The 27,769-nt window shown below is 46.1% G+C and overlaps 1 protein-coding gene across 1 annotated transcript in view; it reads right to left on the bottom strand.

The window, feature by feature from the left end:
- Positions 1 to 5,447: 5,447 nt before the first annotated feature.
- Positions 5,448 to 27,769, bottom strand: part of TENM3 (teneurin transmembrane protein 3) — a 701,853-nt gene continuing 679,531 nt past the window's right edge. Inside the window, exons 26-30 of the mRNA XM_061134549.1 lie at positions 26,338 to 26,573; positions 16,479 to 16,775; positions 12,155 to 13,766; positions 8,485 to 8,615; positions 5,448 to 6,203 (exon numbers count right to left, since the gene is read on the bottom strand). Of these exons, the coding sequence (XP_060990532.1) occupies positions 5,448 to 6,203; positions 8,485 to 8,615; positions 12,155 to 13,766; positions 16,479 to 16,775; positions 26,338 to 26,573 (3,032 nt within the window). The remainder of the gene's footprint in view (positions 6,204 to 8,484; positions 8,616 to 12,154; positions 13,767 to 16,478; positions 16,776 to 26,337; positions 26,574 to 27,769) is intronic.

Raw genomic sequence — 27,769 nt, 5'->3', positions numbered from 1 at the left:
TGTGGTTAGGGCCCAGGTCACGATTCACCTTAGGAGCAGGAAGCCTGGAATGTTCCTCCACCGCCTTGCCCCAGAAATCACAATTTATGCTTCTAATTTTTAATTTTCCTTAGCTTAGGTCCCAGAAGGATTTATTAAATTCGCTTTGTGGAACCCATTAACTCTAAACTGAATAATGATGTTACTCTAGGCTTATGATCCGTTTATAGCAAATTTGCTACATACAAGACTCTAAGAATCTTCTATTCCTCCATGACGGAGTTTTAAGTCTGTGCATACATGAAAAGGTTTACTCAATTTACCTAAAAGTGATTCATAATTAACTGACATCAAGAGACCATGCTTGCAGAGGTGGTGAATAGCAAACGAGAACTCTAGCGAGAGAGGATGTTGGTCACGTGGCTTAAATTACAAGGCAGGAAACTCTAATGGCTTATCACTGTCTATGGGACTCTGGCTTAACTCTGTACTGCAAGTGGGTAATAATGACTTATAACTAATTTTTAATTTTTTCATTGTCTTGTTAGGATGACCAAAGCTGAATTTATAAATCACTTAGGGAAAACATAGTTAAATAAACATGTGCATGTATGCAAATCGATGGTCTTTCTTTGATAAATCTTTTTAGAAGTGAGGAACTCATTAACATTGCATGACAGACTTTCTCATCGAAGGTGAGGCAAGCTGAGGAGCTGGAAATATGGGCAGTTGGAGGGGAACTTAAGACATGTGCCATGTTGGAGGGCCTGGGGCATCTTTATATATTGAAAAACGCTTGTCAGGACTCTGAATTATGGCAGCTTTGGGAAGACCCATGCCCTGAGGGACTGGGGTGGCAAGGCCTGTCCCTAGTATTTCCTGGGTCGTGGTACCGGCAGGGGGCATCCTAGGTGGCACCACTGGTAAAGATGTGCCTGCCGATGCAGGAGACAGGAGACACGGCCTTGATCCCTGAGTTGAGAAGATCCCCTGGAGGAGGGCATGGCAACCCTCTAGTATTCTTGCCTGGAGAATCCCATGGACAGAGGAGCCTGGAGGGTTATGGTCCATAGGGTCGTAAAGAGTCGGACACCTGAAGCGACTTAGCACGCGCACAGTACTGGGAGTCTGTGGGATACAGTGGGGGGGGGGGGGGTACTAGCTGACAGGGCATCTCTGTTCACCTGGGTTTGAGCCACCTCTGTGAACTTGGGCAACTCGCTCACACGTCTCTAAGTGCCTTCCGGCTCCCGCTTCTGGAATTTGACGCATTTCGCAGGGTGCTGGAGTCAGCTCTCCCCTTGGAAGGAAAGTGGGGTGGAATCCGGGTACCGGAGGACTGGGAAGAGCTCTATGGCCCTTCAGGGCCGCCCGTGGGTGGGTTGCCTTTACCCTGCAGGAGCGCAGATAGCGCCCCAGGCGGGCAGAGGGCCAGATTCTGGCCCAAGGGGACCTCCTCCTCCTCTGAACGCGGGCAAGCGTGCTGCTGTGGGCAATGCTCAGGTGGCTTTGGCCACAGACAGCGCCCTCCCGCTGCCTCTTTTGGAGTCCTCCATTTCTAGAGCATCTCGCAAAACAGATTTCCTGCTCAGCGGGGGAGAGAAGCAGCTTCATTTGGGAGCAGGCCAAGACAGGAGGAGAAAGAAAAGGTGGTCCACAGAGAGGGTGGTGGGCATGGTTAGGGCGGCATCAAAGACAGAAACCTCCCATCATCTTTAAAGTGCTTGGGGACTGGTGTTTAGAGCAGGCGTCGTACGTATGTGCGGGTCCATCACTTAAAACCACTTCCCATGATTATGTCATGTGTGCGGCACGTTAACATCTGAAGGAGCATCTCACAGGAGGCGGCAGCTGCGTATCCCATGCCCAGAAAATTCTGCTACAAAGAAACAATTTTCACCTACATTTTTCTCTGCATTCATTCAGACATGACCTCTGGGGAAGGCAGTGTGAAAAATGAAAGCAGCAATTCGCATGTGTTTTTCTGCCTTCCCCCCGCCCCCCCCCCATTTGAGGGTTAATCTCTAATAAGAGGAGAAAAAAAAAAAATAGACCCTTTGGCTGAGTGGAGTGACCTGATTCTTCCTGGATCAACATGTTATCAGGTTGAGGTTGTCACTACAAAGCAAGTATGATGAAGCCTGCCTTTTCAGACTAAAATCAAAGCCTTGGCCGGCCAGGCTGAAACTGCTGATCTAAGCATCCCCTAATCAGGCGGTCTATATGTAGATTTAGACATCTCCAGGAGGCTAGGAGACTATCAGGCCCAAACTGATTATTCTAATCAAGTGTTTTAATTAAGCACTATTGCCAGGATCACAGGAATGGGGCCTGCTCTCAAGGAGTAATGGGCAGCATCTTTTTCCTTCTTCTTCTTCACAGTGATAAGGTTTGGCTTTGTAAGGGTATATTTAATGTTTTTTCTAAAGTAGGCCATGGAAAGAGTTTCCTGTGAATTACACACCGATGAACAGGCTGTCTGGCTGGCGGACACCACAGTTAGAAAAGAAAATAAAAGGTATGATCAACTGGGTTGCAATACCCCAACAACTGCATCTATTTGCATCTTCCACCCCCAAAACACAAAAGGAATCCTGGCTGGCCCAAGATATTTTTAAAAATATATATATAAAACACACACACATTGGGTTGGCTTTTATTGGAATGCCTAGATGCAATCTATAGTCATCAAGTTATGGAAAATTCAGGTCACATATAAAGTTAAGAAGGCAAATGAAAAGAACAATACAAATCAGACAAAATTTACATCTCAAAATATCATGAAAGCATTTTGACTGGCTTTGCCTAAAATACTTTGAATATCAATTTCTTTTTTGTAAGCTAATTCTTTTCATTATACAGCCCCCTTCCCACCCTCCCAACTCTTAGAAAAAGGTCTTTTGTTTACATATTCCCCAAGGTCACTATTTCTTGTAAAAGCATGTCCAGATCACAAGTCTTTTTAGAAAGAAATAGGCTCATTATACCCACTAACAAGACACTAATTGGGTTGATTTGACCTCACCTAAAATAAGCACCAGGAGAAGACTCCAAATCTGTTATTTATCGGTGCCAGTGTGAAGGACCAGTCCATGTCAAGAGGAGGGTAAGGTTATGATTTCACTTCCGTCATGTGGTACAAGCTTTTTTCATGGTCAATACATCTGAAATATTTCTGAGAATTTAGACTCAGAGCCTATTTCAACCAAAAGTACTTACAGCATGCTAAATACAACCCTGCAGAAATGCAATGGAACAGAACTGCAAACACCTAAGTTAACAGTTAGAAAATAAAATGTAAATCAGAGCCATGTTTATGTGGTTTGAAATCTCAGAGTTGTCTAAACTGGGGCTTCATAATACTCGCCAGAGGATTTCCAGGATAAAAAATATTACTGCTAATCTGTGCTTTCATTCTAATAAAATATCAGCATTCATTAGAAGATTAATTACTTCGGTATGCGCTACCAAATACACAAAGACAGTAATAGCACTGATACTGTAAATTCAGTAGCTATTTTGAAACTTTCCCAGCCCATCATCTGTTTAATAAACACGCCTACTGTGCAGTTTAGAGTATGTGATACATACAAAGCAGTTAGAAAATTAATTTTCAATACATCACTTGAACCTTTATATTTACGACATGTTCACTTGCTATGTTTTATCACCATTATACATAGAGGAAAACAGTGTGTACTATAGCTCAATGAACTGAGAAAGGTTTTCTAAAAATATTTTTGTGGCTGAATTTAGTGCTCACGAGAGAGACGTGCCAGAGCGGCTGAGCCGCAAGGAAGTGCAGATGCTCAGCGCGCCGGCACGCGGGCGGCAGGAGGGCAGGCTCTCAGTTCACTTCCAGCGGATCCAGCTTCCCCGAGACACAGCGGAGGCTGCCATTCAAACCAGCTCTGAGCTGGCTGGGTCGTCTGGGCTTACAGGAGCTTTTGATCTCCCCTTTATGTCCCTCTGTGTGACCTGAGGGTCCAAACTCGAGACTAGCTGAGTGACCCCGACCTTCCCTGTCTGGGTGTCTCACTGTTGCTCGGTTTCTGCTAGCTTGCCGAGATCTTAAGACATGTTTAGGGTGATGACTGACTACATCAGTTCCTTTCCTGCTCACAAAGCATCTGATGGGGGTCTTGCACCTCCATCATGAAAAGAAGCTTCAAGGGAGGTAACAGGAAAACCCTGGGGTTAATGGTATCAACTCCCCCACAGACATTTTAGGGGCGGAGGGAGGGACAATGCCTCCTGCCCTATTTTATGTATTTTTGGGTTTGGGTTTCGTGGCTTCCGTTACATTCCACCAGCCTTAGTTTTCTACCGTGCCTCTTAGCTGATAATGGTTGAGGACACTGGCCTGATGAAAAAGAGAAGGAAGAGAAAGGAGAAGGTCTCTGATTAGCCACCCACGGAGAATCGCACAGTCCTATCCATCTAGTGATAGAAAGTTGCACGTTTTTTGTTTGTTTTTCAACCTAATACAAAAATATTAACACTTCTGGACATTATAGGCATAAGTCGTTATATCTCTACAATATAATAATTTATACTGTACAGCTATAACAGATAACAAAAGGTGCAATCCTTTTAAAAAAATCACACAGTTCACATGTTTTTATCATTTTATTTTTTAAGTATAAACTTTTTAAACACTTTACATAAATTAACTCCTCTGAGACTAATATCTGATGTACAGTAAATTGTAATTCATATAAAAATCCATAAACAACTTGTCTCACATAATTTACAAAAAAATCAGGGTTTCCTTTGCTTATCAGTGACAAGGATTCTATTTGCCAGTTTTCTTCCCCCCCAAGGCAAACCACAGGAGCATTGTAAAATTCCTTAGAAATCCCCGCCCTGGCAGCAGAAGTCACGTGTGCCAATGTCCTTTTACAAACCAGCACTGGGAAAGCAGTCGGGTTGTCTAGAAACAGTAACTTTGCCCCACATTTTAAAATTAACAGATATATATCACATCCTATGCAGAGAGACTACTTGTAAGCAAAGGTCGACAACGGTAATACCTGGGAACACTGTATGCATTTCTACCTTCGTTACAGTGCCTCACGGAACAAGATGGCCCGGAAGCAAAAGGTTTGGGCCTCTTTTCTTTAATGATCTGTTTTTCCTTGGAATACTTCCAGTCCAACTGAGTGCAGCGATATGCATATGTAAACATATTCTTTAAAGCCGATCACCTTTTAAGGTCATTCAGAAGGAAGTCTTTTGTTTTCATTTGATTTCTGTGTGTGTGGATTTTTTAAAATAGCAGTCTAGTTCTCCCGGAAGGCTCTTCGGTGCCGGAGAGTCCCCCTCGGATTGTGCTACAGACAGATCTGAGCAGAGGTGGGGGAGTAGGGGGGTGCTGGGGCTGGAGGGGCAAGCGGCGCCCCGCCGGCTCGGGTCCCCGCAGGGGCGGTGGCGGCGGCGCGCGCGCCTCCCTGCCGCCGGCCCGGGGGTTACCTCTTCCCGATCTCGCTCTGGCGGAGGAACTGGATGTTGTTGGCGCTGTCGGCCAGCTCCGGGTACTGTTCCACCGAGAGTACGTAGTACCCGTCGTAGCCCTGCACCTTGCCGGCGCTCAGCAGCTGCCGCTTCTCGCCTTCCGTCCAGAGGCGCGCGCCCTCCTCGCCGTCACGCACGCGCTGCTGCTCGCGCGCCCAGGCCCGGGCGAGCGCGCGCTGCCGCGCCTGCTCCAGAATGCGCGCCTTCTCCTCGTCCAGGGTCATGCCGTAGCGCACGTGCAGGGCCAGCGCGCCGAACTGCATCTCCACGTCGGCGAACCTGCGAGTCCTGCCGTTGACCACGGTGGTGGACTGCGACACGGTCACGTTGATGCCGTTCTCCAGCGCCTTGCGGCCGCTGGTCAGCCGCAGGGTGCCCAGGTCGCTCTCCGGCGTGCTGGTCTTGATGAAGTAGTGCGTGTCCTTGCCCTCGATGGTGAAGTGCAGGTTCTCCAGGTAGAAGGCGTTGTTGAGCACGGCCGCCACCTTGATGCAGTCCTCGTTGGCGATGTTCAGCACGTTGGTCTGCACGCGGCCCTGGCTCACGGCCAGCATGACGCCCTTGCCGATCAACGACTTGACAGTGGCGAACCACAGCCACGACGGCGCGCCGCTGCCTTTGCGCCTGCTCACCTGCACCTCGGCCATCTTCCCCAGGGACAGGAAGGCCTTGGCCTGCCTCGCCACTTGCTGCTGGACTCCGAAAATGGGCTGCAGAGAGAAACAGACCCGGAGGATGGGTTAGAGAACAGTCGGGCTCTTCTGGCCCCAGGGAGCCAGGCTTGCGGGCGGTGTTCCGGTTCTGGGCAGAAATGAAACATGGGGGAGTTGGGGGGGGGGGTGGAGTTGTTGATTAAAACTTCAGTAGGTTCTTTAGAAATGAAAAGTCTTAAAAAACCCTGGGGGGAGGAATGCACTCAAGACGCCACTCCCCTCAAGTTTATCCCAATGTGTTTTGAAAGGTAAAATGGGGTTCCCTGGTGGCTCGGTGGTAGGGAATTCGCTGGCAACGCAGGATTTACAGGAGACATGGGTTAGATCCGTGTGTCAGGAAGATTCCCCGAAGGAGGGCATGGGAACCCACTCCAGTGTTCTTGCCTGGAGAATCCCATGGACAGAGGAACCTGGCGGGCTACAGTCCGAAGGGTCGCAAAGCCGCCTACAAGACTGAAGCGACTTAGCCCGCAGGCATGCCTGAACATGGGTGAAATATTCAGGTTTTTGCCTTTTCTCTTTCCATTCTAGATGCCCTTTTCCCAGGCTCGCCCCATTTGGGGAACCAGCTTACCAGATGGTCCATCCCAGCAGCTTTCTCCATGGGAGGCTGGTGGGAAAGTGCCAAAACGCAGAGGAAGGTTGGAAAGCCTGGGGGTGCTCCAGTTGCATCACCCAGTCCCACTTTAAGCTAAAGTCCCACTTTAAAGCACATGCCTTTAATTTACTTACAGGCATGTGCTTTAATTTAGGTAAACTCTGTACCGTCTCCTGGTGAACAGAGCTTTCAGCTGAATTTGACCATATAACTGACGGACTGAAATGGGCCAGGATGAGCGCACAGTGGGGACAGCTGTCAACGAGTGTTTATCGCTTTAGGAAAACATTTATTTTTTGCAGACTGAGGGACAGTGGGCCTTCTGCATTCACAAGGGTTTTAAATTGGGGGCATCTTAACTCAGGCATCTCTCAGACTACCAGATGTTCGTCTGGCCAGCATTTTCCCCAACTGGAAGCATGTGTTTCGTTTGCAGCGGTGAAAGACACATTTGTTTTTCTGCTCTCCAGGCATCCTTGATGTCTTTGCTGGCGATTCCCTAAGCTGTCCTTACGGTGCACTTCTCATGACAGAGAATCTGAGCTGTATGGAAAGGGCTGCCTAGGAAAAAAGTTGGCAAGTCCATTTTGTACAGTATGACTTAAGTGTTTTCAGACATGTTGGAAAGTCATCTGCAATTATTATGTGCTCAAAGGCATTAACAAACTTAGGGATGTCTTCATGGCAGTTGATCAGCGCAGGTATATTTGCAATTAGAAATGTTAAAATGGCTCCCAGATCCCGGAAACGGAATGGGTTTTGCCTTTTAAATGTAAAGGTGACATCTGAAAAAGGAATAGCTTTTATGTTAAGTGTGAAACATGGACCAGAAAGCAGAGGTACTGGCGTTGTGTGTAACTCTATGTGTATGTGTGTTTTAGCCAGGATTGCCTTTTCTTTTTGTGTTTATTGAGATTATAGGAAATTGCTCAAGGGGGGAAATTAATCTTGCTCCCTTCTTATCATTATGGGGTAACCCAATTTCTTGATCTTTAATTATTGTTGCTTTAAGCTAGAAATTCCGATATTTTGTTGTTGGGTTCCTTTCTGATCTCTGAATGGTGGGAATTAAAAAGTGTCATTTTGTGAAATGGCAGTTTTGATTTTGCAATTTTCCATTCTTTCTCCTTTTATTTCTCAGAACGGTTCCAGGCCTCCTGGTCTGTTTGTTTCAGGAAAATTCCATAAACACCTAGTGGTAGGTGGAGCTTTACCAGAGGCCATTTTATTTTTAATCTTTTTCCCTTGAAAACATGGCTAACATTTTAAAGAAGTGGAACTTTGTGGGATTGTTTGTGAGCTGCTAATTTGTAACATGAATTCCCTGCCCTCCTGTTTATTGTATCTTTGCCTTAAGGTCTCAAGTCTTATAAATGTGCATTCCTGGGGTTCTCTGTAGAAACCCTGCACTCAACAATGAGCTTTCATATTTTATTACTGTTTGATAATGTCTTTCTGTTTTTATTAGCATCACTAAAAGCAGACTGAAGCCTGTTTCACAGGCCCCTGGTCTGCTGAACAGAAATGCAAGAGAGAAGTGGTGCTTTCTTTCCGGAATCAAATAAAATAAAATAAATAAAAGGTCTTTGGTACCCAGGGAGTCTGATTAAACAGGGCAGGGGACCATACGGCACAAGCAAGCCCCTTGTCACCTTTCATAGTTCGCTTTTTGTCTCTTACCGGGACATCATCCCACTGCTGACTCTTCACGAGTTCGTAAGAAGGCTCTGTTAAATCAAATTTGGGGACAGGGAATCCAGGAATAGCATTGTGCAGATGGAATCCAAAGGTCACCAGCCAACTGTTAACATCTGGGAAAAGAAGGTCCAGAATCAGAGACTTCCGAGTTTACTTTGTGATTTCCGACACCGAAAGCCTTACCTGAAAACCCCACCTTCACACATGATAACCTGAAAAAGCTCAGGTTTGCCTCTGCCCTACAATGAAAAACTGACTCTTTTCAGACACGGTAAAAATAACTTCAGTAGCAGAAGGCAGTGAGGCAAGGGCTACAGACAGTGTGGATAATGGAGACTCACTTAGACCGATGGGTACCCGGTCCCACGTGGGAAGTTGCAACCCGTGCCGGTAATAGTGTTTTAAAAAAAAAGTCGAATAACAAGGCCTAGCAGCGTGAAAGAGACATGGTTGTTGAACACAAATGACATCTGTAGTTAGTGAAGGCTGGTCTTAACTAGAAGTCGTGTGTTATTAGCTTTCCAGAGTGGCTAGCCAAGGATATGCAAGTTTCCACCACCCATTTTCTATTAATAAAAACCCCCGCATCGAGTGTATGAAAATCAACAGTCAACTCGTAATCAAAGATGAATGCCAAAAGCTGGCTGAGCTGGCCGGGGGCACAGAAGTTCTGATTCCCATCAGTTCTGACTTCAAAGGCTCACTGCGCACAGGTGGAGACAAACTTTGGAGGGAGAGAAGCTGGAAACCTTTAAGATGGTATTTTAAAATATTGCCATGTGAGTCCAAAAGCTATTACGCTGAGAATAAAGCTTTTATTCTATTCTGGAGGTTATACTATTACAGAACTACTCAGCAGGCTTGCAGCTTTATGAGTACAGTTGGGTGTAGATTATTTTATATATTAAGCACATTGCTGGAAAATTTGAAATTGCATTTGACCTAATATATTTTATGCTGTTCCATCTCTCTTTTGATGTTTTTCAAAAAATGCTGCTGTGGCATTCCCTGGCGTCCATGTTGCTGGGAGAGCATGAATTCAAGAGCGGTGGGTTGCCAGCCTCTCGGGCAGCACCGTCAACACCTCTTAAATAAGCCATGGGGAACTGCTTGTTGGAATGATGGAGGCCACCTGCTCCCCGATTCCTTCTCCAGGGCACCAGCTCGCACCTCTCTGTCAGGCTGTCAGGTCCCTTTCTGCAGGCATCATATAGGCTATAAACTCAGTGGTCTGCTCCCTCTTTTTTTTTTTCCAATTAAAAAAAATTTATGTCTTTGGCCACATCGGGTCTTAGTTGTGGCACTCAAGCTCCTTCACTGTGGCCTGAGCTGTCTAGTTATGGCAAGAGGGCTTAGCTGTGCCACAGCATGTGGGATCCTGGTTCCCCGACCAGGGATCGAACCAGTTGCCTGCACTGCGAGGCAAATTCTAAACCGCTGAAACAGCGGGATGTCCCATCCCTCTTTTAAATGGGGGGCTGGTGGTGGTGGTGGAGAGAGAAAAACCCCAAGTTTATTGCATAGGAGAGAAAGTGATATACGTGTGTGTGCGCATGCATGCACGTGCATGAGATTGGGGGGGGGTGTGGTTTATGTTTTAGAGAAAACTTTTGAATGGGGGCAGAGCTACTCCTACTATGAACGATGTCTGTGAAGCAGTGAAAAATCAGAGGCTCTTAACATGTTGAAGATTACTGCCCAGAAACTGGGACGTGAATGCAGACGTGTGCTGGGGAAGCCTAAAGGAGAACACCCATTTGGGTGTTGCTGAGTCAGGATGCTGAGAGCAGAGATTTGGAGCAGGTTCATGTGGCAAAGAGCTAGGCGAAGCTTGAGACAGTCTGGGGAAGAGGGAAGCAGATGTGAAATGAACAGGGGGCAGTATTTTGAGAGCTGTACCTTTGAGAACTGAGAAGACAGAACATCCTGGCATGCTTCAAATATTGAACAAGGGGAGAGGCAGCCAGACGGAGCATCTAACACAAGGCAAAACAAACCAGAAAACCCCAAACCAAACCAAACACAGAAAAAGAAAACAGGGAGTAACCTTCCTCTAGGAAGCATAATCAAGGGGGTTAATTATGGCAGTGTGACACAGGAGCAAAGTGGAACCAGAAGGGCTCAGCGTCCCCGGGGCCGAGGATGAGTGGAGATCCCTGCTCGCTGAAGGGGCGCCCCGTGGACTGGGGAGCGTAAACTTGTGCAACCACCAAGGAAAGCAGGATGGAGGCTCCTCAGAAAGCTAAGAACAGAATTACCATGTGAGCCAGCAGTCTCCCTTCTGGCTAGTTATCCCCCAAATGCAAAAACACTAAGTTGAAAAGATACATGCTCTCTATGTTCACTGCAGCATTCTTAACAATAGTCAAGATAAGGAAACGACCTAAGTGCTTATCCATAGATGAATGCGTAAGGAAGATACGGTGTATGTATATATGTACATGCACACACGGTGGAATGTTAGTCGTGAAAAATGAAACCTTGCCATTTGTAACAACATGGGTAGATCTTGAGGGTATTACGTAAAGTGAAGTGAGTCAGAGGAGAAAGACCAATCCTGTGTGATTTCACTCCTAGAACAATTTTCTTCTTCTTCTTTTTTTTTTTTTGGCTGCACCACATGGTGTGTGGGATCTTAGTTTCCCAACCAGGGATACAGCCCCAGGCCACCAGCAGTGAAAGTGTAGAGTCTTAACCACTGGACCCCCAGGGTACTCCCCTAACTCCCATGAAACAAACGATCGAACCAAGCATGCCAGAGAGAAGGGAGTATGGGAAGGAGATGCGGGGAGGGACAAGGTGGATTAAGGGCATCCGCTCTCTGGGGACAGATGTTGAGTAAGTTTTGAATGGTACACTGCAGTGTACACAGAAGTAGAAACAGGATGGTGTACACATGAAACATACAATGTTATAAAGCAGTGTTACCTCCGTAAAGAGTAATGAAGATTATTACAGAGAACCACAGTTGTGCTTGGGTTTCCCTGGTGGCTCAGACGGTAAAGAATTTGCCTGCAATGCAGGAGACCTGGGTTCAGTCCCTGGGTCAGGAAGATTTCCTGGGGAAGGGAATGGCTACTCACTCCAATATTCTTGCCTGGAGGATTCCACGGACAGAGGAACCTGGTGGGCTACAGTCCATGGGGTCACAAAGAGTTGGACACCATTGAGTGACTTTCACTTTTTTTCACTACTACTTAAAGCAGAATTGCATGTTATTGTATTTTATACCACAAAGTAGGCATTGCCATCCCCATTTTATTGTTAAGGAAACAGACTCATAAAGGCATGTGACTTGTCTATAAAGTCACGACCTGTTCTTGGAGAGGCGTTCAGATTGGGGCTCCAGTTTGGGGGCTTCAAGTTCAGCCCCCCATGTCCCTTCCTTTCAAATGGCATGCCTAGATTCCATGTCATTTCAGAAAAACTGTGGTCTTGGGCACTGGCTGGCAGAATAGGAAGTAACAAACTATGTCCCGGTGTTCCTCTGTTGGTTTCTCCTTGGTTTCATTGAAAAGATTAGACATTTAATTTTTTTTTTTTAAAGACATTTGATTTTGCAGGAGGAAGGCATCAAGTTAAACCCCCAGCAGTTATTTTATGGATTCAATGATTAACTCAGTACTTGGCAAGGAAAAACAATTCTGCTTACCTGTGATGTAGTCTTTCACATCATGGATTTTGCTTGCTGGGTTGTTATTCCTAAACATATACAGGTTAAAGGGAGCTGGGTCCTTCCCAATTCTTTTCCAGATTTCTATGTCAGGCGTTGTCCACCGTCCTGCCAAAATGTCATAATCCCTTTCTCCAAAATGGATTAATTTTGTGAGTGGGTCATATAAGCCACCGTGAAATCCAATTACCAGCTGGAAGTCAATATTGGAGTCAAAATAGATCTCACCATAGGCGGTGTACTGAATCTGTTTGAGCATAAGCCCGTTGCTACTGAAAACAGCCAGCGGCGTCCCTGTGTTGTCCGATGCGATGTAGAATTCATCCCCGCTGCTGATTTCCATGGCAAAGAGATGTCCTTGGAGATCGTAATAGAGGGAGGTGATCTCTGAACTCGAGTGGTTGTAGACGTGAGTAATTCTGGTGGGGTAAGTGAGGTCCGCGTAGAAAAACTGCAGGTGCTGTCCCAGACTGGTCTTGCTGGACACGCGCCTCCCCAGGCCATCGTAACGATAGATCACAGTCCAGCCGCTGCCTTTACTGTAGACTCGGGTCAGAAGCCCCTTGGAGCTGTACTCGAAGATCTCGGTGCCTCTCTGGCGCAGGAAGCCATCCTCATCCAGCCGGTACTGAACGTCACCCAGCCGGGTGATCCTGTCTCGCAGGTCGTAGCGGAGCGGGGTCAGCCGCGCACTGCTACTCGGGTTCAGTAAATGGAGGTTGCCATTCAGGTCGTAGTTGTAACGCCACATGATTTTCTCATTCAGGTAGACGGTCTGGAGCTGTCCATCGACGTCATACTCGTAAGCATACTTGGTGGTGTTGGCGAAGGGCCCTATTTTAATCTCTCTCTTGGTTACCCGACCCATGTTGTCATACTGAATTGTAATCCAGTACATGAGCGACCTGAATATCTCATACTGAATCTCCTTGATGCGGCCATGGGCATCAAAGTGCTTCGTGTAAGTCATGACAGCTGTGGAAATGATCTGGTTAATATCGTAATAGATGACGCCAAATTTTCCAAACTGCTCCACTTTGCCCGAAATGTCGTCAAACTGATAGAGGTCGATGGGCAGGGGCGTCTCATTGATGACACCCTGCATGCTGGTCACCCGAAAACTGTTGTCATAGCTGTAGTCGAATCTCGCGTTCACCATCCCGTCTTCGCTGAAGCGGAAGATCTGCCTGTCAATCAGGGGGCCGATCTGCCTGTATCTAATGGTGCAGATGAAACCATCGCTCTGGAGGTTTACCGTCTTGAGGACTCCCGCTGTCTCATCGTAGGTGAAACTGACTCGTGTGCTGTCGTATAAGATCTCCGAGAGCCTGGTCTGCCTTCGATACTTGAATAAGACCCTCCTGCTGGTCCCCAGGAAAGCCGTCTGCAGAAGCAGCCCCTCCTCATTGTAGTCGGTGATGACCGAGGCGTTGCTCTCCGGGGGGTTGTATATGTTGCGATAGTAGCCGATGGAGCGGATGGTCTGCATGGTGTGGCGAGCCACGCTGGGCATGGTGATGGCAGAGAGCTGGTCCCACATATCGTATTCAAAGATATACTGCCGCTGGCTGTGCAGCAGAAGCACCATGGACTGCAAAGAGGGAGCATGCCATTAGCTGATATTTGCGAATGGGGTGGGGGAAGTAAAAGTAGATGTAGTGACCACAAAGACACAAAAATAGTCCGCCTGAGAAAATGATTTTCGTTTTAATTGAGTTCTCCTTGACCTTCCCTGTCCTTAATGATTTCCTGCCTAATTTGCCTGGATGCTTAATTGCCAGTGGTTTCGCACTGAGTGCCTCAACTCTCATAATGGGCTACTTGTCAGAATCGGACTGTTTTTTTTTTTTTTTTGGTTATCAGGCATTCACAGCCAAGCAGCAGATTGTCAATGGATCTGGATAAGTCATAATACAGGCATGAGCAAAGCTGCTTCAAAGACAATATTTCACGGGGAAAACAGCATATGGGAAGTGCAGTCCTGTCCATAATTAGCAATTATTTAGTAAGGTGGCTTTTCCCCAAACATTTCATGGAAGAGCCATTCAAATCGTGCTTGAATTTCCAGTGCACTGGGAGGAGGAGCAAAGCATTCAAATTATTTATTTTATAAAGAAGAGACATAAAATTAGCCCCTAAAGGGATTGTGTGTGCACAAAGCATCAACAGCAACATCGCTAGGTTAATCTTGGTGAATAGGAGCTGTCAATGCCCTTATTAGGAATATGGGTCCAGAGATGGTGTTTTGTTTACAAATTCTTTACATGACATCTGAAATGACAATGAAATCTGCATTCTGAAGTTTCCTAAGAACCAAATCTGACTTGTCCCTTAGGTGCAGTAAGGATGGTTTCTGGGCTATACACTGCTTGGGTGCTAAATTATGAGGTGAATAAATATATGAGTCAAAGTAAGCTTGGCTCATTCTTCAAGTGATTTCAGAAAGACAAAAGACAGTTTATTAGGCCAAGGGAGAGAAAGTCAACCTGGAGGCTGGTTTGGGAGCTCTGCAGTGGTAGAGCGCGGGCAGTTCTTTCCTCTGGGAGGCTCCCTCTAAACCCGGTTAGACCAAATGGAGTGATGGCCAAGCTGGGTGGACAGTCAGATTAGGAGCTGATAACCTAACCCTCCCCCTCTACCACCCACCCCGCCCCCCACCCCTACACCGGGACGTACTCTTTGCTTTTGACATAAAAGCACATAACCCCTTGTCTAGGCTTACTCCTTTTCCTCTTTATCATCCACCACTTTGCAAATGCAGCTTGCCTGACTCAGGCTTCTGCAGGATCTCCTCCATGGACACATCTGGGGGGGATTTTTGTGTGCAGGCTGTGTGACCAAGGTCTTGAGACTTGTTGCTAATGGTCTGCATTCTTCCAAGGAAGGCTTGGACCATTGCTGACTTTACAGGACCCTGTTTGCAGTCACTTAGAATCACATAGGTAGTAACATATTACTTGCTTTGCCATGAATACACTTTGGCTTAGGGTGCCTGTGCTGGCGAGGAAATGGAAATAGTTTGGGTGGGTTTTAGGGATTTGGGAGAGATGCTGAGAACATGCTCGTTGGCTTTTCTGATCCCTGTTGATATGTGAAGGTGATCTCTTACGGCTGGGGTCATTTTGACAGAGGCTCTTATCAATGGTATGCCCCTTGGCTCCCTTTAAAGATTTTTCAGTCACATTACGGTCACTACTCTCAATGTTGGGGGTCTGGGAGTTAATTTTATTAATTTATTTTTGGCCAAGGGATCTTAGTTCCCCGACCAGGTCTTTAGGAAGAGGAGTCCGTGTATCTTCAGTCCGTCTGGAATTAGATGAGCTGACTTACATGCACGAGGCTGGTCCAGAGCACCTCTGGGGGAGAGCAAGATGGGGTGTGTGAGGGGGCAACGGTGCGGACGTGCGTGTGTGGAGGACAGAAGTCACTCCGTGCAGTCGAGGAAGGGCAGGCTGAGCTCACGAGCTGCACTTGTGTCTCAGCGGCCCTGTGGCTGCTGGCGGAGAAGATGGGCTGGGAGTGATGAGAGGCACAGAACTCAATACCAGGGCAAACATTCATCTCAAAGGGGAATGAAACGTCTCATAAGATGCAGGATTCTCTGTCTTTCAGAAAGGAATTACAAGGAGGTGGTCCTCCCCTTTCCTCCTTTCACTTTCATTACCTTTTAAGCCCGGTCACTACCTGAAACCTGGCGCCCTGCACATGAGTAACTGCATCTTTTCTGGCAGCGTGTTACTGTCTCAGGCATGGGTTCCCTATCAGTGCAGACGAAAGGGGAGAGGGCCTGGAGGCCCGGAAGTGTGGCTTGCTTAAAAAACAGCTTCTTTTGGTAACTGACACGTAAACAGGATCTATGGGCTTTTTACGGTTATGTTGAAGCTCTGCCAGGAACGACACACACCTGACAGCTTTGTCCGAACGTCTAAGGCGCTTTCTGAAATGAACAAGCTCGCACTGAGATGATTTACAAATGACTTCCAAGCTCAAGGTCTAATGCATGAATGTTGTCGACGGATGAGCTTGGCAGGTGGGCGGTGGTGGTGGTTGTTGACAGCATAAGTCAGGGAAAAGGGTCTCAGAGAGCTAACTTCACTAAGAAACACCGTGGCTGAGGCGCAGATGCCTCAGTGCTCTATGGCTGTGCCTTACATACGGATGCTCAGGATGATAAATGGAAGTGGGTCAAGCACCGGTGGCCCCACCCCCTGCCCCGCCCATCCCCACAGTGCGTTCGGGCAATTTGCACGCTGGGAAAGACCAATCATTGCTTCCCTCTGTTCCCCCTTTGGGTGCAGCGTACCTTTTCCAAGTATGTGTAACTCCAGGTTTTACCGTCAGCAAAAACCCGGGACACAATCCTCCCCTGTCCGTCATAATCGACTTTCTCGCTGGTGGTTCCTCGCTGGATGCTGGCAATTTGACCCGTGGACGAATAGGTGACATTGACGGCCATCAGCTTGCTACTCGGCAGCCAGAGAGTCGGATGCCCTGACGTGTCATAGGCGATCCTCAGGAGAAATTTACGGTGGTCATCATAGATCTTCTCTGTCTTTGTTGTTCGATCAAAGTCAACTGAAAGGAGGTTTCTGCCATTAACCTGGTTCAACACAAACAAGATGATAAAATAAATCACGCTGTTCCAATAGCAGCCCCTTATTACTCTTCAGGGTCCCCACTATTGTTTAAACACCATTTATGATGATTGATTCTCTTTGTCAGTAAATTAATTTAGCAACTTCTTGGGTACAAGTGCAAGGCAGTAGATTAACTGCTCTTTTAAAAGGTTTCATTAAGCAGAGAGACAGCCTGGCGTTTGTTCAAAACCCTTTCAATTAAATTTTGTAAACTTAAGCAACTGATAAGAAAAATGCCGAGATGTATTTGCTTTCAAGTTTGCTCAGAAGATAGGAAGGTGGTAAGCCTGACATCGCTGCAAATTACTCAAAGCCCCGCCCTCCCAGAAGACACTGGGAAATAACTGCTCACTAGATTAATCATGGCTACATTAAATAAAACGGTGGTAAATGTGATTCCAGCTCTTTGAAGAACAGTTAAGTAGAAGCTGGAGCCCACATTACTGTAAATTATTAATCAGTTTAAATAGCAGGAGGTTACAAACACGATCCTCGCTTTGGGCTGAGTGCTGAAATGTCACAATTTTTTGGAATGCCTTTTTCTTTGATAACATCTGGTTAACTGGCAAGGACTTCAGATCCTTCACTCCCACATCTACACAGTCTGACCACCGTGCTTAATTTACAAATCGAGCCCCACGTTGTCCTAGGGACTCCATGGGGCTCTGTGCCATCCTCAGAATCCACGACTACGTCTGGCTGTTACTGTCTGCGATCCAAGGTGCACACCAGCCGGCGTTTGTTGCTATCGTGGACATGTGGCCTTGGTTTAATTCTGCTTTATAGACGGTCTACTGTGTCTGCAGAAGGCCAGGGCCAGTCCATTCTTTGATTTTCTGCTACACCTTTGTGACAGTGGTGGCTTGTCCATAACAAAATGCTCCTCAACTGTTCGGACTGTTACAAGTTACATGGGAAAATCCTAACCTTTATTGACCATGTCCTAGCTAGAACCTTCAAAGTAGACAACTCCAGTTGATCATTTACACACACACACACCTCCCCTGTAGAAGGATATGACAACCCACACCAGTATTCTTGCTTGGGAAATCCCATGGACAGTGGAGCCTGGTGGGCTACAGTCCATGGGGTCAAAAAGTCGGACACGACCAAGCGAATGAACACAACCACATATACACACCACACCAATACATGTAAAAGTAAAATACATGTATATTTATGTAAAATCTGGGAGAAACATTTGTGTCTTCTATCATGGCCATTAAACAAGACCTATGAAAAAATACTCCCTAAGCTTTTATTTGAACTCTTCCAATGAACTCTTCAAGGGGAGTATTGTAAGTCCACAAAAAGGTAAAGATACCAGCTGAAAAGAAGTTTATGCCTAAAAGGCAAAGTGATTTTGGGGGAAAAATATCCAGAGAGATGAGTCACAGCACATGAGAAAGCGGGGCCCAGATGGAGTGAGGAGATCTTGATTTTTCAGTCCCGTCATTGGAGATCCCTAGGTTGGGAAGAGCCCCTAGAGGAGGGGCCACTGGAGTGGCAACTCCAGTATTCTGGAGAATCCCTTGGACAGAGGAGTCTGGTGGGCTACGGTCCCTAGGATCACACAGAGTCGGACACGTCTGAAGCCACTTAGCACGCACGCATGATGTAGGAAAAAGAAAACAGCCCTGGACCACAGAGCAACCGGTACACGTTGGTGTGGGCATGTGTGTGCGTTGGAGGAGGAACCCAAGCACCTGAAAGCCCTATCTCCACACCCTCAGGGTCTGGGAGCTGCATGACTCTGGGCTCATGGCTCTCAGTGTCTGTTTCATCTCTCTGTAAATAAAGAGGTCGGAATGGAGTGTCAGCTACAAATTAGCACTTGCCATGTGTATGTGGTTAGTTGCTCGGTTGTGTCCGACTCATTGTGACCCCGTGGACATGGGATTCTCCAGGCAAGAATACTGGAGCAGCTTGCCATCCCCTTCTCCAGGGGATCGTCCCAGCCCAGGGACTGAACCTTGGTCTCCCACGTTGCAGTCATATCCTTTATGGTCTGAGACCCCAGGGAAACCCTGGGCACTTGCAGTCTACCTCTTACAAGGATTAAATCACGTGCTACTGCAGCTTCTGACCTTCAACATCTCCTGAAAGGAGTTCAGGGTGGAGAGCAGAAAGGAGACACTCTGGAAAAAACTGGCAGGACAGGTCTTCAGAAAGATACTCTCAGGAGCTGATTTTATGAACCCAATTCTTGCATCTCCTCACATCTAGAAAAGCACTAAATTCCTTCATGGTGATGTCTGCTTCTTGTGACTAAAAGAAACCTTCTGGAAAAATATGTGCTTAACTGCACATATTGTATTCTCCCTTCTCCAAAGTCACATATATACTGACCCTTCCCACTAATCTCTTTGGAACAGTCTCTCAGAGCTATCGTCATTTTATATGGTTCTGACCCGCCAGCCGAAGGCTTTCTGGGCTTCTGTTTTCCCAAGTGGAAGTGTCTACAGATTAGTAGCTCAGCCTTCTGTGAATTCTGTGAGACATTACAAGTTTGTCTTGGAAAAAGCCTGATGAAGGCACCGTTTGCTTTGTGTACCCTGGAAGGAAGCTACTGGCTAATGCTACAAAGATATATTTTGAAGTCTGCAAATTTACAGATTTGATTTGATGTCAAATTAGCTCAATAGTGGACTGGCAGAATTCAGTTCTTCAGCTTTTATTTGCACACTTATGATGCCTGAGCTTCTCAGATGGTAAAGAATCTGCCTGCAATGAGGGGGACTGGGGTTTGATCCCTGGGTGGGAAGATCCCCTGGAGAAGGGCATGCAACCCACTCCAGTACTCTTGCCTGGAGAATCCCATGGACAGAGGAGCCTGGCGGGCTACAGTCCATGTGATCACGAAGGGTCGGACACGACTGAGCACACAGGTGATGCCTGAAGAATTTAAACGGCTTCCGAGGGCTCTTGTGTTTCTCACATGGTGATTAAAGAGGGAAACATGAGCCCCAGAATGTTTAGGTTTGCCCTCCTTTGCCCTTCCTCAGGGTTATTCCAGGCTGCGAACGGCCAAGCGAGACCGCCTTTGTAGGAGTGTCTGTGGACGGCGTGGCCCATGGCCTTGCCCACCGTTTTGTGTTTGACGTGCATTCATCTTCATTTGTATCTCGGATCTTTATCGCCTTCCTGATTCCTCCCTGTCTCCACAGTGTTTCCTCTGTAGAGAGCGTAACAGAACATCTGCCCTGCAGATCTGGTAGGACCATTGGACTAGCAACGGTAGAAGGGCCAAAAGACAGGTCTGGGACCCCTTCTTTGCAGGCCTGCACCCCGCTACTGGGCTTCCGATCCGTCTCCCTGGTTTGGGACTATGACTGCGCCACACTGAAGCGTCCAGAAGGTCTACCACTGCCGTCCTGTGAGCCGCCACACCGAGCACATCACAAATGGAAACACCTCGAAACACCACGAGACCAAACATCTGGAAAGCATTTAACATTTTCCTCCTATCCCGACAAATGCCTTTCTTGGGTCCTCCAACTGAAGAAATGAGGAAAGAATTAGAATGTGGCTGTTTTTCTCCACATTCCAACACAAGCCAAAGTTTTTACTGTTCTTACTATTTCCAGACAACCAACCACTGTTATTCAATATGTAACCTTTCAGAAGATACTAACAACAGACAAAGGATTAATCTCCAAAATACACAAACAGCTTATGGTGCTCAATGTCAAAAAAAGCAAACAACCCAATCCAAAAAAAAAAAAAAAAAATGGGTGGAAGACCTAAATAGACATCTCTCCAAAGAAGACACACAGATAGTCAAGAGCCTCAAGAAAAGATGCTCAGCATCACTAACTATTAGACAAACAGAGATCTCCGCCCCCTCCCCCAAGGCCCTAATGTTCTCCTTTGGCAGTTGCAGACACAGTGCACAAGTCAAGGGTATTTTCATCAGGGACACAATCCCACTTAACTATACCTGTATGAATCATGGCAATTCTGCAAACTTGTTTTGACAGTCATAAAGGGCTAGCATTGTTCCATGCCCCAGAGGCCTTTTAATAAACAATATTAAAAAACATGGTTACATCGTATATACTTCACCTAAGATGAAAAACCTCCTGTGTAGTTGTTAAAATACCTTCAGCTACATGAAAATGAATCCAAATGTGACTAGGTAAGAGGCCACCATGAACTCTTTTGTGATGTACAGTGTTTCTTTGAGTTAAGCATGGAAAAATCTCCATTTTCAAAGATCAGGTCCAGCATGGTGGCAGTTAATCACAATGTTCCTTTGATATCGGGAGGGAGGGAGTTATGTTCCCTCTGGAAGGCTTGAAAAACTGAGGCTCAAACAAGTTAAACAGTGTCTGTCTGTCTGACACCACAGAGTTAGATCAGACCATATGCAGGTATCTGCCACGTGGGTGACGGTATCTCGCCTCCCTGGTGTCCTTGTTAGAACGTCAACTGTCTGCAGATGGCTTTGTGTCCCCTCCACAGGTCATAAGTGCTAACTGCTCTGCATGGCCCCCTCCAGGCCCCACTGTTCAGATTATACAGTGAGACACAAGGATGTCACACACATGTGACGGGCATAGTAAGAGTTAAACGACAGTCTTCGGAGCTATCATATCTAGGTATGCCTCGAAATACCGCTTTGGCTTTCAAGTGTCGAGAATTTCTTTTTCAAACAGTTCACTAAATGTTTTCCTTTAAGGATAAGAATTCTGGGTAAGTTTAGATTACCTTTTTTTTTTTTTTTTTTGACATGGACCATTTTTAAGGTCTACTGAATTTGTTACAATATTGTTTCTGCTTTGTGTTTTGGTTTTATGGCCACAGGCATGTAGGATCTTACCTCCCCGACCAGGGATCAAACCAACAGCCCCTGCATTGAAAGGTGACGTCTTAACCACTGGACCACCAGGGAAACCCCTTAGAAGGTGACTTTTTATTATTCAGATGCCATTATAATTTTGGAGAATTGATCAAAGGCTGATTCCAAATTCAACCACTGACAAAAATCAGGACTATTAAAGACAAGCAACTATTATGCATGTCTTTTTTTAAAAACAAATATGCAGGTACAAACAAGTAAGCTAAGAAAAACTGTCAAATCTTTGTTCTGTTTTTCCATGATTTCCTCTGCTAGTTATTCCTATATATCCAAACCCTTTTCCTCTTAATAGAGTTTCACAGAAAATGCTTTTCATGTCGCTCATTTCTTTTATAATTTTTCCTTTTCTACTCTTTGGCCTTTTCTTTTTTAAAGAGCCACTGCATCCAGTCTTCTACCTATTATATCCATGTAATCTGTTCAATCTAGAGATAGATTTGCTTCCTGCGGTCAGACATTGGCAAGGATGTGCTATTCCTACAGCTTCTCTCTCAGGAAGCCCTAAAGGCAATAACATAATCCATATTTTAAGCCTGGCTCTTTCTCATTCCTTCATTTATTGAATAAATATTTGAGTGCTCACCCATGGGTCAGGCCCATAACTTCAAAAAAAAAAAAAAAAGCACTTTCTGCTAGAAGATAAGGAAAGGTAAGAGAGGAGACGCCCTCCTGAGCGGCCCAAGTGGTAAAGAACCCGCCTGCCAATGCAGGAGACGTAAGAGATGCGGGTTTAATCCCTGGGTTGGTAAGATCCCCTGAAGGAGGGCGTGGCAACCCACTCCAGTAACGTTGTGTCTGGAGAATCCCATAGACAGAGGAGCATGGTGGGCTACAGTCCACAGGGTTGCATTTTTGGACTGATTTCGACTCTGCTTCCTGATTCAGAGGCCCTGCTGGCCCTTCGTCATCCCCTCCTTCCTCCGCTCTGTGCCCTAATCTGCAGACTCCAGGTCCGGTCCTCCAACCAGATTTTCACAGCATCACTTTCTCCCTGGAATTCCTCTCTTAGGATGCACAGAGGGGTGGAATGACCAGGCACGGCTGGCACATCCAGGCTTATCTTGAAAATAAGAAACCCTCCCTTGTGATCCTGGCTCCGTCTCCACGTGAGCCATCCCACGGATCAGCTGGAGGTCTCCTTTCAGTGTGACTGACCAGGCCGTTCTTAAATACTGGGTTTTCTGAAACAACCTGCCGAGGCACTGTCGTTCAGCTGTTTAGAAAGAAACTAACACCCATGCCTGTGTGCACTGGTCTCTTCCTCCCCAAAAGAGGGTTCACTTAGAATCGGGCTGAGAACCAGAGACATAATCAGATTTTTCCTCTGCTCTTCTTAATTTCTTTTTCTGTCTAGAAAAGCAGTGCTACAAGGGAAAGAAAAGGATGCACTTAGGCTAGCTTGTCTCAAAGAACAGTGGGCCACGTGTTCTGTGGTCACTTTCAGGGCAAAGCATTTCCCTGGTTTTCCCTCTTTTGCAGCTGTTTCCCTCACCAGCGCGTTAACCAGCTCTTTTCTGTGTGTCTGTCGTGTGGGTCTGTCTATATGCCCACTATTTGTGCCTGTGGTTCAGATTCTCTGGGTCAGGGTTACAGAATATGTAATCATGCCTTTTGTTTTCAAAGGACTTTCACATCATCTCACTTGATTCTGTAGCAATTGGGTGAGACTGTGGCAGGGTAAGGCAGTCAATTATATTTATCCATAATATAATCTGTATCATGTCTATGGGCTTCCCAGGTGGAGCAGTGATAAAAAATCCACCAGCCAATGCAGGACATGCAAGAGACACTGGTTCCATCTCCAGGGTCAGGAAGATCCCTGGAGGAGGAAGCGGCAACCCACTCCAGTATTCTTGCCTGGGAAATCCCATTGACAGAAGAGCCTGGTGGGCTACAGTCCGTGGGGTCACAAAGAGTTGGACACAAAGGGTTGGACCATGTCTACATCATAATGTTAGAATATTCTGATATTATATTATTGCTATCATAATACAGAGTCATATAGATAAGGAAAAATGATGTTAGGTCTGTTAGATGTTAGAATTTTCCTGTAGAGTTTATCATTAGAGTAAGGAGTGGAGCCTGATCTAGAACTCATACGTTTTGAGCACAGATGTGAGCAGGACCTTTATGTCTTTCGATGAAGTAAGTCGTGTGTTTGTGTACAGGCACACTGCGCCTGCCTTAGGGGTGGCTGAATAAGACAAAGCTTGGGACCTAGCTGCCAGTGTGCAGCGGCCCAGGGAAGCAGGGCTGGGGCAGTGGTCAGTGGTGGCAGCAGACAGACACGCAGGCAGCTCGAGGCCTTGCTTCAGTGGAAGAAAATGCTGGAGCTGAAGCTGGCTCTGGTCACTGACCCAGGCCCTCTGCAAGTGACCCTGAAACGAGCCTGGAGCTGGCTTTCTTGCCCATCACGTTGTTGTGGCTGTTCAGTCACCAAGTCCCATCCAACTCTGCGACCCCATGGACGGCAGCACACCGGGCGGCTCTGTCCTCCACCGTCTCCCGGGGTTTGCTCAGATTCATGTCCAGTGAGTCAGGGATGCCATCTAACCATCTCATCCTCTGCCTCCCCCTTCTCCTTTTGCCTTCAATCATGTTGCCTTCCCACTAATCTTGTTCTTCTTTCTGAAGTTCTGTTTTGTCTTCTTCCCTCTCTCTCAGGATAACCCCCTTCGAGCCTCCCCAGCTTCTGTGCATCAGAGCTCCGGGTCTAGGGCCCTGGGGCTGGGGCATCTGGGGGATGGTAAGACAGGAACACAGCTTTGGTTCCAGAAGATTATGTATTTAGAGTCCCAAACCCCTGCCTTGCAATGGAAGTAGAACTGGAATATAACCTGTGAGTTGAATGGCCTGTATCTGATCACTGATTCTTTTTTCTACTTCATTTCTATTTCTTGGAAATAGCCAATATGTATTAGCTATTTCTTAACTGTGAAGGATTGGCCTGGTGAATAATGTTAGCCAGTTATACTAATAACTTAACCACTTTTTGGTGCCATGAATAGAACATGAATGGTACACTCCCATGTTTTCTTATCTCTCCTTGATTTTGAGTGACTTTTTTTTTTCAAAGGCAAGGGAAATAATTTTGGGAGTGGTTATCTGCATTTATCTGATAAATGAAAATCTGTTCACTAGTAGAAAGAATGAAGCAGGTTTAGTTTATAGTGGCCTGAAGGGGGTTCCTTGTAGCCTGTGTTTTAGTCCTTAATCTATGTTGTCTTTACTAAACAGCTGTCATAAATCACAGCTTGCTTTCTAGTTGTATCTGGCCCACAGCATGAAAAGGAGGAATAAAAACACCTAACAAGGCAACACAGAGAACATTCTGCAAAGATCAATTTACACTAGCAATCAGCAATGTCATCGTGTGTCTCATAGAAATAAGGTAATCCTGGGACTTCCCTGGTGGCTGTATGGTTATGAATGCACTTGCCAATGCAGGGGACATGAGTTCGATCCCTAATCCAGGAAGATCCCACATGTCACGGAGCAACTAAACCTGTGCACCACAACTACTGAGCCCATATGCCGTCACTACTAAAGCCTGTACGCCGTAGAGCCTGTGCTCCGCAACAAGAAAAGCCACCACCGTGGAAGTCCGTGCACTTCGACAGAGAAAAGCCTGCGCAGCAGCAATGATCCAGCACAGTCAAACATACATAAATTTAAAAAAAAAAAAAGGTAAGTCTGGGTTTTTTATCAATAGCGAGGAGATAGGTTCTGACATTGGTTATCTCCTATGTGCCCACATTATGCTTTTTTTTTTTTTGGATGTGGACCATTTTTTAAAGCCTGTTGAAGTTTTGTTAAAATGTTGCTTCTGTTTTTATGTTTTGGTTTTTTCCCTGCGAGGCATGTGGGATTTTAGTCTTCTGACCAGGGATAGAACCCACATCCCCTGCATTGGAAGGCAAATTCCCAACCACTCTACCACTAGAGAAGTCCCAAGCCCACACTGTACTTTAAAAATATTGAGAATGCAAAGGCAGACTCCATCTTCCAAAGACCAGCCCATGTCTTTCAATATACATATTTAGGATGTTTAATACTTGCAATGTTTCAGCCAATGCTTACTCATCCCTATGCCATTACGAAGTCACCTCTCCTGAGTGGGTGAAGGAAAAGCATAAGATTATTAAGGTACTATTAGTAAAACAAGATCAGTTGTTATCCAGGCTATTTGGGATTGTCCTACATGCAAAATCTTCCCTGGTGGCTCAGACGGTAAAGACTCTGCCTGCAATGCCAGAGACCTGGGTTTAATCCCTGAGTTGGGAGACACACTGGAGAAGGAAATGATGACCCCCTCCAGTATTCTTGCTAGAGAATCTCATGGACAGAGGAGCCTGGTGGGCTACAGTTCATCGGGTCACAAAGAGTTGGACACGACTGAGTGACTCACACATTTTACATGCAAAATCCTCATTTCCTAGGAAAGAATGGATTTTTAATCAAAGCTATATTGAGAGAACCCTTTTCTCAAATAGTCGGCTCTTACTATGAGCAATGTGATGGCTTGAGGGCCGGCCGTAAGTCGCGCTCTAAGGTAAGGTGTTCCCCTGAGCACGAGCAGGTTGAGTCCCAGGCCCACCTCGTGGACAGGCCATTGAATGATGCGGACGACCGGCCGGCCATCACCACCCCTGACGCTGACTTACCCTGAGCTTTCGACCGAAGACATTGACTTTGCCTTGAGCCTGCTCTTTCCGGAATCTCCATTCCACCAAGTTCTGACCGTTTTCGCCAGGCAGAGTCATGTTTCTTTTGGCCACTGTTGGGTTAGCGGTGCCGGCCAGAACATGGGGCTCGGTCTGGTAGTGCGAGTCCAGACCGCTGGCATAGATGATGCGAAGGGAGCCGTCATAGCCGATCTGGTAGCTGTTTCTTAACTGATCTAGAAAAAAAAGGCAGAAGATGTGAACTACAGGTGTGGACGGAGCACTTGGTTGGTTGTGGGGTTAAGAGTGATATACATGTCTAAAACACTGGCTGGACTCCATTTATAAGGAATAAAAAGTACTTAATGATATTCTTGTAGAAAATAACAACTTTGATTTCTGGCATCTCATGCTGTAATGCAGGGGTTCCCCAACCTCCAGGACCTAATGCGTGATGATCTGAGGTGGAGCTGATGTAATAATAGAAGTCAAGTGTACAATAAATGTAGTGCTCTTGAATCATCCCCGAACCATCCCCCACCCTCAGTCTGGGGAAAAAACTGTCTTCCACGAAAACTGGTCTCTGGTGCCAAAAAACCTGGGAACTCCGGATGTAACAGGTTTCCTTCTCCACTTTAACAGATTTCTTTTTCTCATGTGCCTGACAAAATAGAGGAAGGTTCAACCTCTATGGAATGTGCAGCAAATGTTTTGTAAAGAACCAAATAATACGGGTTCTTTTAGGAGTCTATGTGTCACCTTCAGGGTCTTATGAGACACCCCTTCCTACATCCATCTTTATATCTATCCTTTGTTAAAGATATTTTGAAAAGATTTAATATCTATGCTTTCCACACCAAAAATATATAAGGAGCTATTTCCCCCTGAAACTGACTTAAAAAAAGGCAGTCAGCTTATATTTTGTATAAAACACTCTCTCATATTATAGGTTATGGACCTTAACTAAAGAATTTTAATAATATAGGACCATTTGGGGAAGCAATAAATTCAAGCAACAGTAATTTTAGATGACTGTAGAGATTACCTGACAGAACTGGTTAAAAAAAAAAAAAGTCAAAGACGTTTAACTCAAACTCCCTGGTGGTCCAGTGGTTTAGGACACTGTGTTTCCATTGCAAGGCGCCTGGGTTTGATCCCTGGTGGAGAGAGTAAGATCCTAAAAACCAGGAGGTGTGGTTAAAGAAAAAAACAGCAACAACACAAGTCTATAAAATATTATGTACGTGTTGTGTCCAAGTCTTTGTGACCCCCATGGACTGCAGCCTACCAGGCTCCTCTGTCCATGAGATTTTCCAGGCAAGGATACTGGAGTGGGTTGCCATTTCCTTCTCCAGGGGAATCTTCCCAAGCTGGAAGTAAATCTAGCCATAATCTGAAGTGTAACTCAGATTCAACAATTAGTCTTAGAGCA

Source organism: Dama dama, chromosome 32 (genome assembly GCF_033118175.1).
Source record: "Dama dama isolate Ldn47 chromosome 32, ASM3311817v1, whole genome shotgun sequence".
In the NCBI taxonomy this organism is placed as follows: domain Eukaryota; kingdom Metazoa; phylum Chordata; class Mammalia; order Artiodactyla; family Cervidae; genus Dama; species Dama dama.
Note: the sequence above shows the minus strand (reverse complement) of the source record. Positions and strands in the feature narration are given on the sequence as shown.